Source organism: Fusarium musae, chromosome 3 (assembly GCF_019915245.1).
Source record: "Fusarium musae strain F31 chromosome 3, whole genome shotgun sequence".
Classification (NCBI taxonomy): Eukaryota; Fungi; Ascomycota; class Sordariomycetes; order Hypocreales; family Nectriaceae; genus Fusarium; species Fusarium musae.
In genome coordinates, this window is record NC_058389.1 from 4,430,594 (window position 1) to 4,448,217 (window position 17,624).

Genomic DNA, 17,624 nt, shown 5'->3' on the forward strand with positions numbered 1-17,624 from the left:
TTGAGGGTTATGGAGTTGTGATCGTGTGTTCGCTGATCAAATAAGGACAGCAGATGATGGTAACAACACATTCTGGTGGTATTATGAACAATGCAACAAAACAAAGATTATTTACAACATGGCCTGCAATCTCGGCTGCACATCGTCCGCTGTCCTCAACCCCAGCTCAACCTTCATCTTCTCCCACGACTCAGCCGCCCTCTTAGCCGTCTCCTCAGGCACAATCTGATCCCTATCACAAAACCTCCTATTAAACACCTCAAAGCTCAACCACCCCTCAAACCCCAACCCCTGCACAACAGCCCTCAGTAATTGCTTACACGGTAGATAAGCATTATACGAGCTCTCCCCGTAGAATAGCCTCGCGTTTCTCGACCAGCTCATCCGCGAGGGTTGCTCCGCGTTGTAAAACGGATGGCTCTCGTTCAGAGGTGAACTGAGTTTCTCGCCGTCAGCCACTTGTACTAGGAATACTTTGCTGACGTCGATGTCTGTGAGGATATGCTTGATGGATTCTTTTGTAACGGTGTCGCAGTCCTTTGTCTTTCCGCCTACTGCTGCAGGGTCGGCGTAGATGCGGCCGAGGATGTTATAGCTATCCAGGCAGATACCGAAATTCTCACGGTCAACGCGCTGGATTATATCCCAACTTTGCTCCCACCTGTTGATTCGCGTTCCCCAACATAACGCCTCGAACGCAAACTTGATCTGCGGCTGTTGCTCCAGCCCCATATCAGCAGCCACCGTGAAATCAGCGGCTATAACATCCATATCATCCGTAAGTTGCTCCTCTGGTAAAAAGCTACTAGGGAACAAGATAAGATCTGTTTCCAACGCGTGACATAGCTCAAACCACAGCTTGAGTTCTTCATATTGTTGTGCTTGTGCTTGACGATCGATGAGACCGCCAAAGTGCATGAAGGGTTGTAAGCAGATGATGGTGAGGGAGCGGGCGGCGCAGAGATCGTGGATTGTGCGGGCGGCTGTGATTTGGTTGGAGGGTGTGTCACCGCCTGGGAGGGACTTGGCGAGGTCGACGAGGTCTTCGTAGAAGACTTCTATGCCTTGGAAGCCGTATTTGGCGGCCATGTCGAGTTTGTGGGGGAGGGAGTGGCCTGCGAAACAACGGCCTAGGGACATTGTGCATATGCTTGGTTTGTGAGCCATGGCAGCGGTATTAGATAGGAGTGTGTAGCCGATATAATGAAGTCGCTATGTGATGTGTTGGATGGGTATAAGTGGTAGTATAGTATGGTGAATGACACTTGATGATAGAATGCTTATATGAACAGTGATAGATACAATAATGAGATAACTAAAGAGACAAATCACCACTGATGCTGTGGCAACTTGATATAGAATCTACAGAGCGGAGAATACCCCTGATCAAGACTCGATGATAAAGCAATCATTCATCCAATACCACCCCCGTAGTCCCATCTCGATCTTCCCTTATCCATCGTCATGCTGAAAGCCGTCACGAGGCGGTACCAGCCGAGCCATGTTAATCGTTTAAGAGGGATACTCCATTGGAAATAATGATAAGGGAATTTCCACAGTCGCCTCACACTGTTTGCATCATGGGGGATGAACGTCTTGTTTATCCATTACCCGGGCACCGAGGTGGCTAAGTCTTTATCCGACTGTGGAGGTCGAGACCCGGTAATTTCTTGCATTGCGACCCCAGCTTTAGTGGATAAACCCTTTGGGGCGGAGGTTTCGGCGGGGAGTGAGGATCTGGGGTTTTTTTCCTTTCCATTGTGTTCTTTGCTACTGGATGGGTTTTATTACTTGAATAGATCTATCGTCGCTACTTTCCAGGATTGTTTCTCTCAATCAGGCCACTTTCTTTTCTCTTGTCTCTTGTCTCTTTGTACTATCTACCTATCATATCATGTCTGTCCAGCCAATCTCCTCTGAGCAAGGCTCCGTCTCTGGAGACTCTCTCCAATCGAACCAGGTCTCGCAGCTGCAGCGCCACGGATACCTGTTTGGCAAGAAATTGACTGCCTCGCTGTCGCCGTTTCTTCATAATGTTATTTATCAAGATCTTGGGTTGAAGTGGGGTCAGGTTAGACTTGATTCAGCTGATATTCCTGGCTTTTTGAAATTGGCGCAACATCCCGACTTTTACGGTATGTTCCATTCACTCACTCACCCAATTGACATGCATGAGTACTGATGACATGATGTATAGGCGCCTCAGTCACCATGCCCAACAAGGTCGCCATCATCCCATACCTAGATGAACTCACAGAAGAATGTCGCGACGTCGGCGCCTGCAACACCCTCTTCATCCGTGAGCGTGACGGCCGCCGAATCTTCTGCGGCGCAAACACAGACGTCATTGGCATCCGCGACTCGTTCTACCAAAACATCGACAACCCCGACGCTGTCTTCCACAACAAGCCCGCCCTCGTAGTTGGCGGTGGCGGCGCCGCTAGAAGCGCTATCTACGCGCTGCGCAAGTGGATGAAGGTCAAGACGATTTACCTCGTTAACCGCGACGACGCAGAAGTCACCGCCGTGATCGCCGACTGTGCTGAGCGCGGCTACGGCGAGGGTTTACTACACGTCAAGGATGTGTCACAAGCACAAGGTCTCGAAGCACCTGGTGCGATCGTAGCGTGCGTCCCCGATTTTGAGCCCGAGACAGAAGAGGAGATTCGCGCGCGCGCAGTGACAGAAGCATTCTTGGACAAGGAGCAAAAGGGCGCTATTCTGGAGATGTGCTACAACCCCACGCCTTTTACGAGATTAGGTGGTATTGCGGAGGATAAAGGGTGGAAGGTCATTCTGGGAACGGAGGCGTTGATTTATCAGGGCCTGGAGCAGGATAAGTACTGGACGGGCAAGCAGCTGGAGGAGATGCCGATTGAAAAGGTGCATGTTGCTATTGCGGAGAAGGTTGCGCAGAGGGCGGAGGCGGCAAAGCTGTAAGGGAGGGTTTGTTTTGTTTATTGGGCATAGATACATAGCGTGCATTACATTATTGGAGTTTAGATAAATGATTGGACTTTTTGTTATTTTATGTTGGCTTTGCCAGTGGTTGGAGTTAACGATGAAATGTGATGGTTCTTTACACTAAGATACCCTAAACTTACCTAAAGTTATAAATCTTTACCTAAATATAAGCTCAGATGGGGAAAATTATAAGCATCTTACCGAATCACTGCAAAAAATGACTAGGCAGCCAACACATAGACTTTTATTTCCTCTGTAGTTATGCAAATAAAAAGTATGCCAGAGTTGGAGGATGGGAGTGTTTTGGAAGCGGATATGTATGTCTGGGCTGGAGATCAAGATGCCCCGACCACTGAGCCCTGGGAGTTGGACACTTCCGTCAATGAGAGGTTGGAGGATTGGCTTGATCTTTTTGAGGGCACGGAGATGATTGGTGAAGATGAGGACTGAAAAGTCCCGTTGACCTCTAGCTACGAGCTCGACTCATATCTACTCCTCGCCCTAATCCTCTCCCCATAAACAAAGAAACACCACGGTATAGGCGCCATCAACAACGTAAACCCCGTCAAAAGCGTCGTCGCCCACCCTGCACCAAGCCTCTCAAACATCTGCAGTGAAAACATCGGGAACGCAAAGCTCAACGAATATCTACTCAGCATCATGGCCCCAGAGGCAGATGCTCCATACAAAGGACCGTAAGCATCAAGCATAAAGAGGTTTACACCAGCGTAGATCAAAAGACATGCCATCATCGTCAGTCCCTGGAAGAATATAGGGAGAATCCAGTGGACGCGGAATTCAGCTGTCCATCCTGCTATGAGGAGACTAGCGGGGAGGAGAAAACTCCCGATCATGGAGGAGATGAGACGGTGCTCTGGGGGAAAAGGCTCGCTTGGGTCGTGGGTTTGGGTCCAGTGGATAAGACGTTTTTGATAGTATGAGAAGTCGATTAGGACGAAGGGCGCGCAGGCGAAGAGCGTGCCGAGAGTTATGCCCAGATATGAGAGGGATTCGCCAGTTGCGCTGAAATCATAGTAATGTCTGAAGATCCACGGGACGGATATGATGAATGTGTACAATAATCCAAAGATAAAGCCGTTGTAGAGACTGACTAGAGTGACGATTGGTTCAGTAAACAGCATATGAAGCGGTCGAAGGATAAGAACCGTAAAGAAGTGTCGAATCGTCCTAGCAACAGTTGTTTGCTGAGACGAGCTATCACCCAACCCCATCCTGATAGCTCGTTTCCGCAAAACAACCTTTTTATAAGTCTCCCTCGTGAACAAAACAGGTATGTAAAGAACACACGTTATCACAACAGCAACCCACTGCGTCCAACGCCACCCAAAAGACCTCTCAACAAACCCCCCAACGAGCGGTCCAACAGCTGCGCCAAGCGAAGGAATAGAGTAGTATATTCCCAAACTTGCACCACGATACTGCGGCGCACAATAGTCCATTATTGTAGCAGATGTATTATTCACATTCGGCGATGCAAACATCCCCGCAAAGAAACGACAGATCGATAAACTCACGATATCCCGCGCAAATCCCGATCCCAGCAGAAAAGCAAGGAATATAGGCGTCGTAGCAACATATACCGTCTTGCGGCCATATGTTTCAGATAGCGGTGCTCCGACTAGTGGACCACACGCCATGCCGAGGTTATACAAGCTCAGAGGCAGGACGGTAAGTAAACGGTTTGTGTGAAAGTCATGGCTGACGGCTGTTTGGGCGGGAGCGTATATTGCGCCGGCGAAACAGGATGACCAAGCGAGGGATGTTATAGATGCTATGCTGAGGGTTTTGGTGAGGAGGGAGAAGTTTCGGGGGTTGGAAGGGTCGCTGGGGGATGTCCAGTCGTAGGCTGCGTTGATGCGGGTTATTGTTGGTGAGATTGTTGGTTCTAGGTGAGAAGGGGAGGTTATCTGGACCATTTCTGGTCGAGGGGGTGAGGTTGAGGGAGACATGATGATGCATGGAGGTCTGAGTGTCAGAGGTTAATTGGGAGTTGGGAGTGACGTTGGAGTTGAGAAATATATGCTCGGCAAAGATGATATCTTGCCGTGGTGTTGGAGATTTTAGCTTGGCAAGATATGGCATAGTGCCCAGGGACTGGATATCTCAGTTTCATGTTATTCTCCCCATTCTCATAATCAGTGTAAATTATACTCGATATCTATTTATATGTTTCTCACGATGCTTCACAGAATACTCTATTACCCTTGTTAAGCAGCTATATCAGCCCATTGTGGCATACTCAGCGCCAGAAGATGTATGACCTACAAAATAAGGGTCTATAACGAACCATCAAGCCTATTTAAGAGATATTGAATTTTTTCACTGGTTACTTCACGTAGTGTCAGCTATGGCATTCATTTTGACCGTGTATCGGTAAGAAAGCTTCATGGCCGAATGGTTACCCCGACTGATCTGCACGGTCTTTCGCGTTTTTTGGGGTAGTTTTAGTCCATGGATCGTCATGAGAAGGGCGTAAGCACAAGACCTTTCTTGAGGCAGATGATGCAGTTGGATGATCCAATGAACTACTGACTGACGAGAGTGAGTCACTCGAGATTTGAGGATGGTGGTCAGTCTGAATGACGTCGTCTGACTGGTAGATTAAACAAGCCCCATGGAATTTGATATCCGAATTTTACTTGGACCAGAATTCTAACAAGTCTCTTGGGGAGTTATTCGAGAGCATAATAGATCTCTATCATAATGAAATGAAAAGAGGTAGATTCTTTCAGCTGTTGACTCACCGGCGGTATAATAGTGGTGATGAGAAGGAAATCCTTCAAGTCGATTCGCTCACTCGGAAAAGAAGCAGTCTGATTGGCTGGTATAACAACTCGCCGTATAGCGACCCACGTGATTGAACTCCTCTCGGATGATTACTTTTCTGTCTTACATCAACCAACTGCATAAATACTCAGATCCCCAATGCCATCAAGACTGAAAATCTCTCATCACTCACTCCTAGCTGGGTCCTTCAAGTCACCCATCAGAATCAACTCTTTCTCTGCTCTTGCAATGGCGAGAACTATCGAAACGAGCTTCCAAGCCGCCATCGACTCTGGCAAGATCAACGGCGGCATCATCTGCGCTACCAACTCCAAAGGAGACTTTTCCTACAGCAAAGCACTTGGTCAGCGAACTCTCATCTCGGGTGAAAAGTGTCCTCAGCAGCTCGATGATATCTTGTGTCTTGCCTCAGCTACAAAGCTCATAGCTTCCATCGCAGCTCTACAATGCGTTGACGATGGTCTTCTCACCCTCAAGGGTGATTTATCAAAAATCGCACCGGAGTTAGCAGAGAAGCAGGTCCTTACTGGCTGGACAGAAGATGATGAACCGATTCTTGAACCAGCGTGCCAACCTATCACACTTGAAATGCTGCTTACGCACAGCGCTGGACTGGCGTATGATTTCTTGGCTCCCAGCATAGGAAAGTGGAGCAGCAAGTACAAACCCAAGGATGGACAGAAGAGAAAGGTTGAAGATACTTTCATATATCCTCTTTTGCATCAACCTGGAAAAGGATGGATGTACGGTCCTGGCTTAGACTGGGCTGGTCGAATTGTGGAGCGTGTTACTGGACATACCTTGGAAGAGCATGTTCACGAGCGTATGCTGAAGCCTCTTGGTTTGAAAACCGACGCTCAGTTCTTCCCTGTCACGAGAGAGGACTTACGTGAGCGTCTCGTCGACCTCAATCCTGATGATCCAAATGGTATTGGTTACGCAGTCATGGGTCAAGGAGCTGAAATCAATAGCCGTTCAGATGGCTGTTTCGGCGGTCACGGTCTCGCTATGCCTGCACCAGCCTATCTCAAAATCGCCCAATCCCTACTCGCTAACGACGGCAAGCTCCTCAAGCCCGAAACCTGCGCAGACATGTTTCAGAACCACCTTGCCCCTGAAGCACTTATCGGTCAACAAGGCATGCTAGCTACTCCACTCGGCCCTTTCTTCAGAGTTGGTATCGGCGAGGAGACAAAGGTTGGCCATGGGCTTGGAGGCACCATTACACTTGAGGATGTTGAGGGGTGGTATGGTGCTCATAATATGTCTTGGGGTGGAGGATTGACGTTTGCGTGGTTCATTGATCGCAAGAATGATATTTGTGGTGTTGGGGCTGTTCTTGCAAAGTTGCCTCTTGACGGAGGCGTTGCTACAGATCTGAAAGATGTTTTTAGGAAGGATATTTATCAAAAGTATGCGGCGTGGAAGGAGAGCGGTCACGTATGATATGAGACAGTTAAGACACCCTCCGATGAGTTCATCATGTACCAACTCAGCCCTATCCTGGCGAAAAGGAACTTCATCTATGCAATTCTTTGTCCTACTGGAAAAGAACGGATAGTTAATAAACGCCGCGGTATTCCTGTCTCGTTGGCGTGTACCACCAGTTTCTATACCCCTCCTGAAAAGCCCTCAGCTGCGCCTCTTCAAGTGGACTATAAGCAAGCCGTTTCAGATGCAGGTATGGAATTATCATTGATCTTTGCCATTCCCCCCCCAGCGTTATCGAAGGGAGCGCAGTTCACATTAAATAGACGATGTGAAGCCACCCTTTCCCACTCCTGGATGACTCGCTCCTCAAGATCAAAGCTCGCCCCGTTCTGTAGACATCTCCATGTGATCTGAACTTTATAACCATCCATTTCACACCGGAATAAGCATCCGTATCCAGGGTAGGAGCACGAGAGCTCCATGGTGCGTAGGCGAGGCATCATGGCTGCTGCTTGGGCGGCTGATATCAGAGACTCATTTGCCATGCGCGGACGTGCCACGTGGGACAGATACATGGTGGCGATAGACAGGTTCTCGAGTTTGGACTCTTTACACTCTCCACCCGCTATGATGTCGTCGAAAAATATTAACGGAGGGATATCCGGCGGTGGGCGGAATTCGGTGAATCGGTGACATGCTTGGGCGAAGAGAAGCGATTGGGGGCGTCTCGGGCGGGAGCGAATTCCATGAGGCCATATTGAGAAACGTGTGAGAGGAAGAGCGTAGTAGTGAGTTTGAGTGTCATGCCTGGGAAATCGGAGCATCTTATACTTTTTAAATTACCTTTCAAAGGGTGAAGTTTATTGGCATTTTTCAGTGTTGGCTTAATATGTCGCAAGAAAACACTGAACCTTGATGTAGGGTGTCAGAATAAGATAAGCAAGGTGCCCCCTAAGCTTAGGCTAAGTTTTCCAAAACCTTTTCATCACTTAGGGTCAAGGTACATAACCTTTAACTATCAGTCAACCTTATACTTATCGAAAGGAGGCAAAACGTTATAAACTAGCTCTTCTGACTTTTGAGCCAGGGCTCTCACTTGTTGTTACGATCTGTGGTCGGACGCTTGTAATCTCACACAAAACATAGACAATTCAATGGTAACAGCAAGGATCGTCAATAATCTAATTACTGAAGACAAAAGTGATGTACAAGGGGTATATTAATTCAATCTGGCTTCTATTCAATTTCGCTTTAAATTCCGCATTTCATCATTATCAAGACTTTTAGACCTTGCCCTCAATCTGCTCAGCATTGGCTTTCTCCTCCCGCAGATCAGCACCATCAACATTATGGCGGAACTCCTCATCCTGGAGTCTCAATTCCTCCATGACAATCTTGTTAGCCCTCCAGATAGGCTTGGTCTCAAACAGCTTGTCCATCGCCTCAAGAGGAACACCCTTGGTCTCAGGAATGCAGAAGAAGACGAAGAAGACGGAAATGACCATGAGGGAGGCGAAGAAGATGTATACTCCCCATCCCCAGGCGTTGAACATCTGCTCGGTGAAACGGGCGATGATGAAGTTCCAGAACCAGTTGTTGGCGGCGGCGTTGGCTTGACCCAGAGAGCGGGTGGTCTGGTCGAACATCTCTGAGTTGAGAACCCATGGTGTACCGTTCCATGAGGGTGTGTAGAAAGCGGTCCAGAGATAGAAGAAGAAGACAGCTGCGATACCGCCAGAGGACAGTTTGGGGTCCTCTCCGGCAGCGACCTTGGCTTCGTTGTTGGCGATCTTGATGTAAGCACCGATAAAGTACATGCAGAAAGCACCGCCACCAGCGCCAATCATGAGAAGATTTCGGCGACCGACGTGATCGATAAGAACGAGAATCCAGATAAAGGTAATTGTCGTCTTGACAACGCCAAAGATACCAGTGGTAAGGAAGCTAGTGTTGGTACCGGTAATGCCGATACTTTTGAAGACAGTGGGGCTGTAGTAGTTGATAGCGTTGATACCGGAGCCTGGAAAATGTTAGTCACTGAAGTGAAAACTTTGAAGAGTGTGCTTACCGTTCTGGAAGACGAAGAGAAGGGCACCGAGGAGGAAACGCCACCGGACCTTGGCCTCCTTGAGAGCAGCAAAAGGCTTCCAGAAGCCAGCGCCAACAGCGCTGTTGAATCGGTCAATCTCAGCATCGATAAAGCCAATCTCCTCAACGATGTAGATATCCTCTCGGTCAAGGTTTCGCATCCAGCAAAGGTTCTTGATAGCCTTGTCACGCTTGCCCTTGGAGAACAACCATCGAGGCGACTCAGGAATAAAGACGGCACCGATGAGAAGAAGACCAGCAGGAATGAGCTGAACAGCAAAGGGGATCAGCCAGACGTTCTCGTTCTGGCCAGGGGCGTAAGGGAGGTGCTGGTTGATTCCGTAGTTGATCCAGAAACCAACGAGACCACCGGCTTGCCATCCGACTTCGTAGAGACCGACAAGACGACCTCTTACAGCGGGAGGGGCCAGTTCTGAGATGTAAATGGGTGTCATGTTGGAGCATCCACCGACACCGATACCGGCCAAGACGCGTCCACCGATAATAAGGCCGAGACCCCGGGCCCCATTGGCACCCAGCATCATACCGGCACCGACCATAAAGACAAGAGAGAAGAGGATGAGAGAGTATCGGCGACCGATAAAGTAACTGCTGACATAGGCGAACAGAGATCCAAAGAAGGCACCGGCCTGGTACACAGAGACAATGTTCTGCTTGACCAGCGCAAGCGCACCAGGGTCATAGCTCTCAAAGTTGAACTCCTTCACGAATGAGGGCAGAGCAAGGGTCGTTCCGATGAAAGCAGAGTCGTAACCGATAGTGCAAGCAGCCATTGATGCAATGGCGGCGCATGTGTAGACGCGCCAGTTGTAGACGGCCTTCGGCGTGGGCCGATCTTCTTGCAGAGTCAAGAGGCCCATGATTGCGGCGTCTCAAGGTTCAAACCTGCTTGAGAACTGTTGCAGCTTGTGGGGAGATAAGGTTGCAAAGAAGGTTGTGGATGAACTGGAGAGTCGAAGAGACAATCTCCAAAACCCGGTGGGGGGCAAAGATTTATACAAGTCAAGATGACCCATATTGCCCCTAGTCTAGCAGTAAAACCGTCTCCAAGAGCTAGTGTGCCGCTGGAGCCAGCAAGGGCCAACTCAATTCAACAACCGAACAACTGCTTCTCCAGAATTGGGGATGCAGTCCGGGGTTTGCGGGGTTGGATCTGTGGGGGCAGAATATGCTTCCGTCGTTGCATGAGATTCGGTATTGTCATTTTCTGTTTACCGGGATGCTAGGGCCTCGTGTTGCTGAGAGAACGTGTCGAGGGATAAAGGCTTTTCCGCGGTGTCACATCCTGACTCGACTGTTCTAGGGTTTCCGCATCACATTACTACCATGTGGCCGCGGATCTAACCTTGTTTCGTCAGGAAATGGGGAGAAAATCTCAAGCGCTCATCGTTTATCCCTGTGGTCCCCATTTGCACGGCGATGTCGGCATTATTCCGAGATTGATTGGACGTTATTCAGCAGCTCCAACACACCGCGTCAGCAAGAATGTAGCATTCTCCGAGGATGAAGGGATACTACTGCTGGGATATTGTAAGGATCTTGACCTGAACAGATGTGATCAGCGCTGTCAGTCTGGGCAGTTATTACGCCCCATCAGCCAAGACACCACAGGTAGGCAGACGGGAACAACTTGGGTGAATATGTATCCGTGTAAATATTGATTAGATTGCATTAAATCATGTCCCAAAATCACCTTGAAACATCTCGCCCAGATCACATCCTGGCGCAAAGCCCAAGTTAGTCATAAACTGAGGATCCACATCAATACCATCCGCGCAGTCTATGGATCCAAGCTCATCCAGAATTGCGTCGTAATCAAGGAGTTGGCTCGGCATCGAGTTTTGTAATGATCCCATTTGCCCATCAAGAGATGGTGTGTGAAGGGTATGAAAGGTCAAATTGGGTGTTAGTGTGTATAGAGACTGTGAAGTGGCCGGGCTACGGTCAGCAGCTTGATAACGTTGCCGTTCATATGATAACGCCTGTTGCTCTTTTTGGCGTTGCTGCATCCGGCCGAGCTCATGTTCCAGTTCCCCGGATGTGATAGGGGCAGGGTGGTCTGTGTGATGCGAGGGATGAGAGGCGGTTGATATCTCATCCATAAATGATGGGCTCACTATTGGGCGGCGTGACGGATCCACAGAACTAGGTGTATGCTGGTTGCTTTTAGGGGCCTCTAACCCTTGATATTTGAGCTTCCAGCCGTCTGTGAGAGATACCATTGTCGAATTCCACTTGACTTGGTCGTGTTCTGGCATTCGGTTCCCATGGCCATGGTGCTTGACTATATCCATCAAGATGGCTATGATTGGTGGTGTTCCACCTGGTCCAAAGTTTTCCAGACACGACTCAACAACCTCTATGAAATTAGATAAGAGAGACGGCCGATGCCCCGGCACCAAGTCCAATGTGATTGCCAAGAACATGCCTTGAAGCAGATATGCTGAGGGCACTCTTGGCGTCGAACCACCGAAGATGAGAGAATTGCAAAATGAAAACCGAGCGTCCAGGCTCCTGACAAGGTCTTCTGGGGTGATTCGTTGAGGGTTGCGGTCATTGTATAGCCTTGCATCCATGCTGGTACCCCAAAGTCTACAGAAGGCAAAAAGTTGTCGAAAGGTTGATAGTGGTGATGCGCAATCTGGTGTTGATTCTTGTCCATCTTCCGCCGCCTTTCCGAATCCCGAAAGCGAAGTCCACGGCTCGTTCAGGTCGAGAGCTTGTTCTATAATAACTGAAGGAAGGCTATGTCGAATTCCCGATGTCACTTGCGGTTGACCCAGGCTGAGTGAAGCAAGAGAATCCAGAATGAAGCTTCCCGCCAGCACCCTGACTTCGTTATGATTCAGAGAAGCTGCGTCGCCTTCCTTGACCGGAAACATGTGAGATGCTGTCGCGCGATAATGCAAAGCAAGACGGGAAGCTCGGCCTATCATGATCCATGCTGTCATCGTCTTCTTTTGGCCCATGAGTACTAGCGAATGAAGGAGGAGTGAGGAGATATGAGCCAATTCGAAGGTCTCGTCGTCGGAGGGTATAAGCCGTTGCGCGATAGAGTAGATTTCGTTAGGAGAGAATCCGTTGGGTCGTGATGGTTTGGAAGAGGCCGCGTCTTGAAATGAAGAGACAGCAAGAGCAGCCCAAAGCTGTGCGTGTAGCGCCGACGCGGGGTTGGCTTCGATGACAAGGCCCTCTGGGGGATACATCAAAGCTGTGCGTGTGATGATCCCGGGTTCAATAATTGGGAACCAGCTGTGAGTATAAGACATGTATATGTCGACCAGCCTTTTCCAGTGTGGAGGCAATGTCAGCTTGGTAGGTAATGATGGCTGGTCTGAGTTAAAGTTGTAAGATGCCCCCGGGATGCTCGTCTGTGATGGATTGACGCCTTGTATCGATAGCCCGGGTGATGGTTTGCCGTCGAACAATTGTGCGCCAGTCGGACTGCTATCTTCAGTTCCCGAGTCGTCTGCGGATGTATCGTTCTGAGGCGTCTTCTCATCCGACAGCAACCTGCCAATGTCCTTGTGAACCCGACTCTTGCTCCATCGCCGGTAGAGGCGATGGCCAGCTTTGTCCTTTGTCGCGAGGATGCGGGTACCATCTGCGCCATCATTCTGTGTAAGGAGACGATGAAGAGCTCCCTCACAGCCAGGAACCTGTTCAAAGAGCCACGCCAGCGACAACTCAATTGTCCGTAGGTATCCCGTCTGCACGCCTCTCTTGCGGGACGCAGGGGTATATGAGCATGGCCTGTTTTGCGCGGTGCATGTTCCACAGTGAGGACGGGCGCCATCGCACTTTTCTCTAGCTGTGCGACATGAATCACAGGCAAGGGAGACTCGTTGACGTTTGGCGGGAGCTGTGGTTGCGGGAGCGCTGGTAGTATCCGCATCGTTTTCGCGTTTCCTAGGCGGCATTGCTTGTATGTAGATGATCAAAGAGTGAATGAGCTGCCTGCGCCGCGAGGCCAGCAGTCATGACGAAATGAAAAGAGAGATGAGGGGAGAGGAACCTAACAGCAGTTGACAAGAGATCAATGCTTGCTAGTATGACGATGATGTGGAATGGAATTGGATACAAGTCCCATGTCAATAAAGCTCAGCTCAGATACGCGATTCCTATGCCATTGTCATGCAGATCTGTCTCCCATGACCGAAATCTCAAAGCAACAGTGCCGGACAAAGCAATACGATGCGATGAGACGTGATGCGGGGAGAGTCTGGGGCCCTAGAATAATTCTGTGTTGCTTGGGGATGGTCCTTAGGTTCCAGCCTCCAAGTTCCGACCGCCGAATCACCACCGATGTAATTGGACAGCGGGCTCGGAGTGGGTCGGATAAACGCTTTCCCGACCAATCGCTCCTCGCTTGCCCCGGATTGTCTGGTGGGGGATCTACCGAGCTTCCTCGCCCATCGCCCACCCACTTCACAACTGACAGTCGGACTCAGCGCTTCTCGACAAGCCCACATCACCCATTCTTCCCTACCCAACAAAGAGATCCTTCTCTGTAGCCTCAAGAACTGCGATATCCTGGTGACTATGGCGCCTTCTTGAAAAAGCGCTGGTCAAAAGAGTCCGGACACATGCAGCACGAAATGGCAGGCGTCAAGAGGTCCCTGGGGACCTTTCTTGGCCACGACGATACCTTGCTTCGACCAAACGGCCACAGCCGACCGAAGACCGTCCACTACAATCATGGAATTCCCCGCGATAACCTCGATAATTCAACACCGCAATCGCAGTCTTTTAAACTGAGCGATGTGCTCCAGTCTCAACCTCCCTCGCGGGCTACTTCTCGAGCCAATTCGAGAGCCAATTCTCAATCCGCGGCTCCGTCAAATACGGACCAACACGATGGACTTACTCGAACACCCTCTCCAACCTTTCCTCCCTTGACTGGGCAGGTCCCTGATTTCAGCCCAGACGCGTCAATGATACTTGTTGGTATGCGCGGAGCTGGAAAGTCGACATTAGCTATCATGGCATCCTCGGCAATGGACCGCAAAGTCATTGATCTGGAGCCAGCTTTCCAGAGATCCATAGGCCTGTCGAGTGCCGCTTATAAGTCCGAACATGGGTCTTCGGAGTGTTACAAGCAGCAAGCCAAGGTCCTGCAAAGTATTTTGCAGCGACATTCTACTGGCTGTATCCTTGTCTGCTCTTGGATGGAGAGTCGCGTGCAGAGTCTCCTTCGAGAATTTGCGGCTACCAACCCTGTTATCCACATTGTCCGTGATTTCGATGCCATTAAGAATCATCTCAAAATTCGCGACGGTTCCAAGGTCCAGAGCTTGCTCGATGTGAGCAACGCCATCTTCAGGTCCTGCACCAACTTTGAGTTCTTCAACGTCACAGAAAAGGCTTCCAAGTCGTCGCTTTCTCGTGAGTCATTGACACAAAGATCGCCAGCTCCATATTTAACATTAAAACATGTTGAGCGACACTTCCTGAAGTTTCTATCTCTTGTTTATCCCGCTGGCACAATACCCTTTACAGATTCTGCATTCCCATTATCGAGGATACCTGCGGAGGAACGCAACTTTACCTATGCCACCTCCATTCCTCTTTCAGATGTCATTAAAGACTCTGTTGATGTTGAAGAGCATGTCATTGGAGCAGATGTTGTGCAAATAGTTGTACATGACCTGGCTGAGCATGCTGAGCAAGGCACATTGACGTCTGAAGCCAGCGGAAAACTGCTTGCCAACATTACCAAAGGCGTTGGTATTGTAAGGCGAAGCACTATCTTACCCATAATCCTGCATCTATTCCTACCTCATACAGCAAGTGACGAAGTCTTGCGTGTCTACCTTGATCTTGTCCACCATTCTGTACGTCTCGCACCAGAGATGATGACAGTCGATCTTCGACTCGAAGACGTCCACATCTCACGCATATTATCTATTCGAAAGAGAACAAAGATGATTGGAAATTGCTTCATCACCACAGATCCCCCCTCATGGGAATCTCCAATATGGATGTCGTGGTATAAGAAGGCCAACAATTTAGGATGCCATCTTGCCAGACTGATTCGACCTGCAGTTACTATTGAAGACAATTTCCGCATTCACTACCTCAAGACATCAGTTGCAGCTCTACAGGGGCCCAAGATCCCACTTATCTCTTACAATTCTGGCCCTCTTGGTCGGAATTCGCAGGCTTTCAATCGTATTCTTACTGTTGTCCGCCCAGATTCGCTGGAGCGGGTGAATCCCAGACCCCCGATAACGCCATCCATTACCACGGTCGGGGCGACAGAAGCTCTCTTCTCGTCTTTTATATACGACCAGATGAAGCTTTACGTCATTGGCGCCAACGTCAGCTACAGTTTGTCTCCTGCGATGCACAAAGCAGCATTAAAGGCATGCGGGTTGCCCCATACCTACGAGCCAGTGTCTTGTGCGTCGCTTCGAGGAATCAAGCATTTGATCGAGGATCCAGAGTTTGGTGGAGGCTCAATCGGCCTCCCCTTCAAAGTTGAGATCATTACTTTGACCCATTCGTTGAGCAAACACGCCCGCGCAATTGGTGCTGTCAACACACTGATTCCCATCCGCTCTTTGAATGATGATGGAACAATACCATCTGGGGCTGCCTTCTTCGACAGCGTCAACCGCTCAGGTCCCATTAAGGCTCTGTATGGTGAAAACACCGACTGGATTGGCATTCGCGCATGCATTCGCCGTGGCCTCTCCCCGGCCAACGCAGTCGTGTCCAGCACCTGTGGCCTGGTCATTGGAGCAGGCGGCATGGCCAGAGCTACAGTCTATGCCATGCTTCAAGTTGGCATCAAGAACATTGTCATCTACAACCGCACACCAAAGAACGCCGAAAAAATGGTGTCGCACTTTACGCAGGTCCTTGAGAGGAGGGACCATGGCCTACTGAGCGCCGGTAGCGAGCATTCTCGCTTCCATGTCATCGAATCAATAGAAGATGCCTGGCCGGCAGAGTTCCGCCTACCTACCGTCATTGTTTCTTGCATTCCCACCCACCGCATTGGCAACGTCCCCGCGCCCGAACTTATCCTCCCCAACGAGTGGCTGGGAAGTCGAACTGGCGGTGTCGCAATTGAGTGGGGGTACAAGACATTGGACACACCGTTCCTAGCACAATTCCGAGCAGAGTCGCATCGCGGTTGGGTAAGTATGGATGGTCTGGATATACTGCCAGAGCAGGGGTTTGCTCAGTTTGAGTTGTTTACTGGGAGGAGAGCGCCGCGCCGGCTTATGAGGAGGATGGTGTTTGAGGCATACCCCGTGGAGGAGGGCAAGTCGAATTTTAAGGAGTTACAGCCTAGGCTGCAGTCGCTTGATGAGCAGGAAACATGATAATGAATTGAAGTTTGGGGAATATATTTGCATAGCCCATTGAAGTCGATTGCGCTGTCCACGTTTCATCTTCCCTTTCCCGCCTTGATCGTGACCGGACTAACGCCAGGCTACGACATCACCTGACATAATTCGCGGCTTTAACCAGTTCTTTTTGGCTCATTCTTTCATCCCTCCGGGCCAATGCGAACGTACCCCAGCCCATTTCACGTCATGGTGCTATCTCGCTCCGTTCGCACATCTCTTCGGAGAGTTAAGCCTACCCTAAACATCCCCTCTCGTTCATATCACGATGCTGTCGCAAAGTTCACCACCATCGATTCAGAGGGCATGCCTATCGCCTATGATACTGGCATAATGATTGGCGACCCTGGGGAGAGTTAGATATATGTTGAGTCCGATATCGGGAAAGCTATCAAGCGTGCAGTAGTTTCTTACTTTGAGCCCAGCCGCCACTCTCAGTTCGAAACCCTTTCGCTCCAATTTAATCATCGCTCATTATGTTTCACACATCGTAAGTCTGCTTTGGCGACAGAGCACGAATTCAAGTGTTAAACAAGCCCAGAATCTTTACCGCTGCCTCGAATTGAGTTACAGCGAAACCTCGGGGACTCCAAGCAAGAAGTGAGTCCTGCAACACTGGCTCACTTGGGAATTGGAACGCTGTCAGGCTCAATGGATCACCAGACGGTTCGTATCCTGCACCCACATACCCAATCTTGAACTGCCCTAATTATTTATTGCTTTTTATCTTGGAATAGAAGAATTTGAGAGAATGTGTCGAGAAACCGCGGTCAAGCTCAAGGGCGCGTTGTATAAGTTGAAGGATAGCTAGCCTGGTTACGAAATTGGGTTGCTTGAATGCAGAGCCTCTTATGTATTTTGCTCAACTAGAAGCCAATTGAGGTATAAATGATATATTCCATCGACAACTCGGCTTCTGTTCTCTTGCTTGTATTCGAGCCTCAGGTATCCACG

At 49.6% G+C, this 17,624-nt stretch overlaps 6 protein-coding genes across 6 annotated transcripts; 3 read left to right on the forward strand and 3 right to left on the reverse strand.

The window, feature by feature from the left end:
* Window positions 1–334: 334 nt before the first annotated feature.
* J7337_004801 (uncharacterized protein) lies at window positions 335–1,089 on the reverse strand (the record flags this gene model as incomplete). The annotated part of the gene is made up of 2 exons (XM_044822490.1): window positions 335–436; window positions 475–1,089. 2 exons carry the CDS (start codon window positions 1,087–1,089, stop codon window positions 335–337), a joined length of 717 nt encoding a protein of 238 aa, XP_044683823.1.
* An 805-nt stretch (window positions 1,090–1,894) lies between these two features.
* Window positions 1,895–2,940, forward strand: QA3 (Quinate dehydrogenase; the record flags this gene model as incomplete). Its single annotated transcript, XM_044822491.1, has 2 exons — window positions 1,895–2,135; window positions 2,198–2,940. 2 exons carry the CDS (start codon window positions 1,895–1,897, stop codon window positions 2,938–2,940), a joined length of 984 nt encoding a protein of 327 aa, XP_044683824.1.
* Window positions 2,941–6,000: 3,060 nt separating this feature from the next.
* J7337_004803 (uncharacterized protein) lies at window positions 6,001–7,218 on the forward strand (the record flags this gene model as incomplete). The annotated part of the gene is made up of 1 exon (XM_044822492.1): window positions 6,001–7,218. One exon carries the CDS (start codon window positions 6,001–6,003, stop codon window positions 7,216–7,218), a length of 1,218 nt encoding a protein of 405 aa, XP_044683825.1.
* A 1,268-nt stretch (window positions 7,219–8,486) lies between these two features.
* Window positions 8,487–10,172, reverse strand: J7337_004804 (uncharacterized protein; the record flags this gene model as incomplete). Its single annotated transcript, XM_044822493.1, has 2 exons — window positions 8,487–9,223; window positions 9,272–10,172. The coding sequence occupies 2 exons, from the start codon at window positions 10,170–10,172 to the stop codon at window positions 8,487–8,489; spliced, it is 1,638 nt and encodes a 545-aa protein (XP_044683826.1).
* Window positions 10,173–10,988: 816 nt separating this feature from the next.
* On the reverse strand, window positions 10,989–13,232 carry J7337_004805 (uncharacterized protein; the record flags this gene model as incomplete). The annotated part of the gene is made up of 1 exon (XM_044822494.1): window positions 10,989–13,232. The coding sequence occupies one exon, from the start codon at window positions 13,230–13,232 to the stop codon at window positions 10,989–10,991; it is 2,244 nt and encodes a 747-aa protein (XP_044683827.1).
* Window positions 13,233–13,910: 678 nt separating this feature from the next.
* J7337_004806 (uncharacterized protein) lies at window positions 13,911–16,646 on the forward strand (the record flags this gene model as incomplete). The annotated part of the gene is made up of 1 exon (XM_044822495.1): window positions 13,911–16,646. One exon carries the CDS (start codon window positions 13,911–13,913, stop codon window positions 16,644–16,646), a length of 2,736 nt encoding a protein of 911 aa, XP_044683828.1.
* Between the last annotated feature and the right edge of the window lie 978 nt (window positions 16,647–17,624).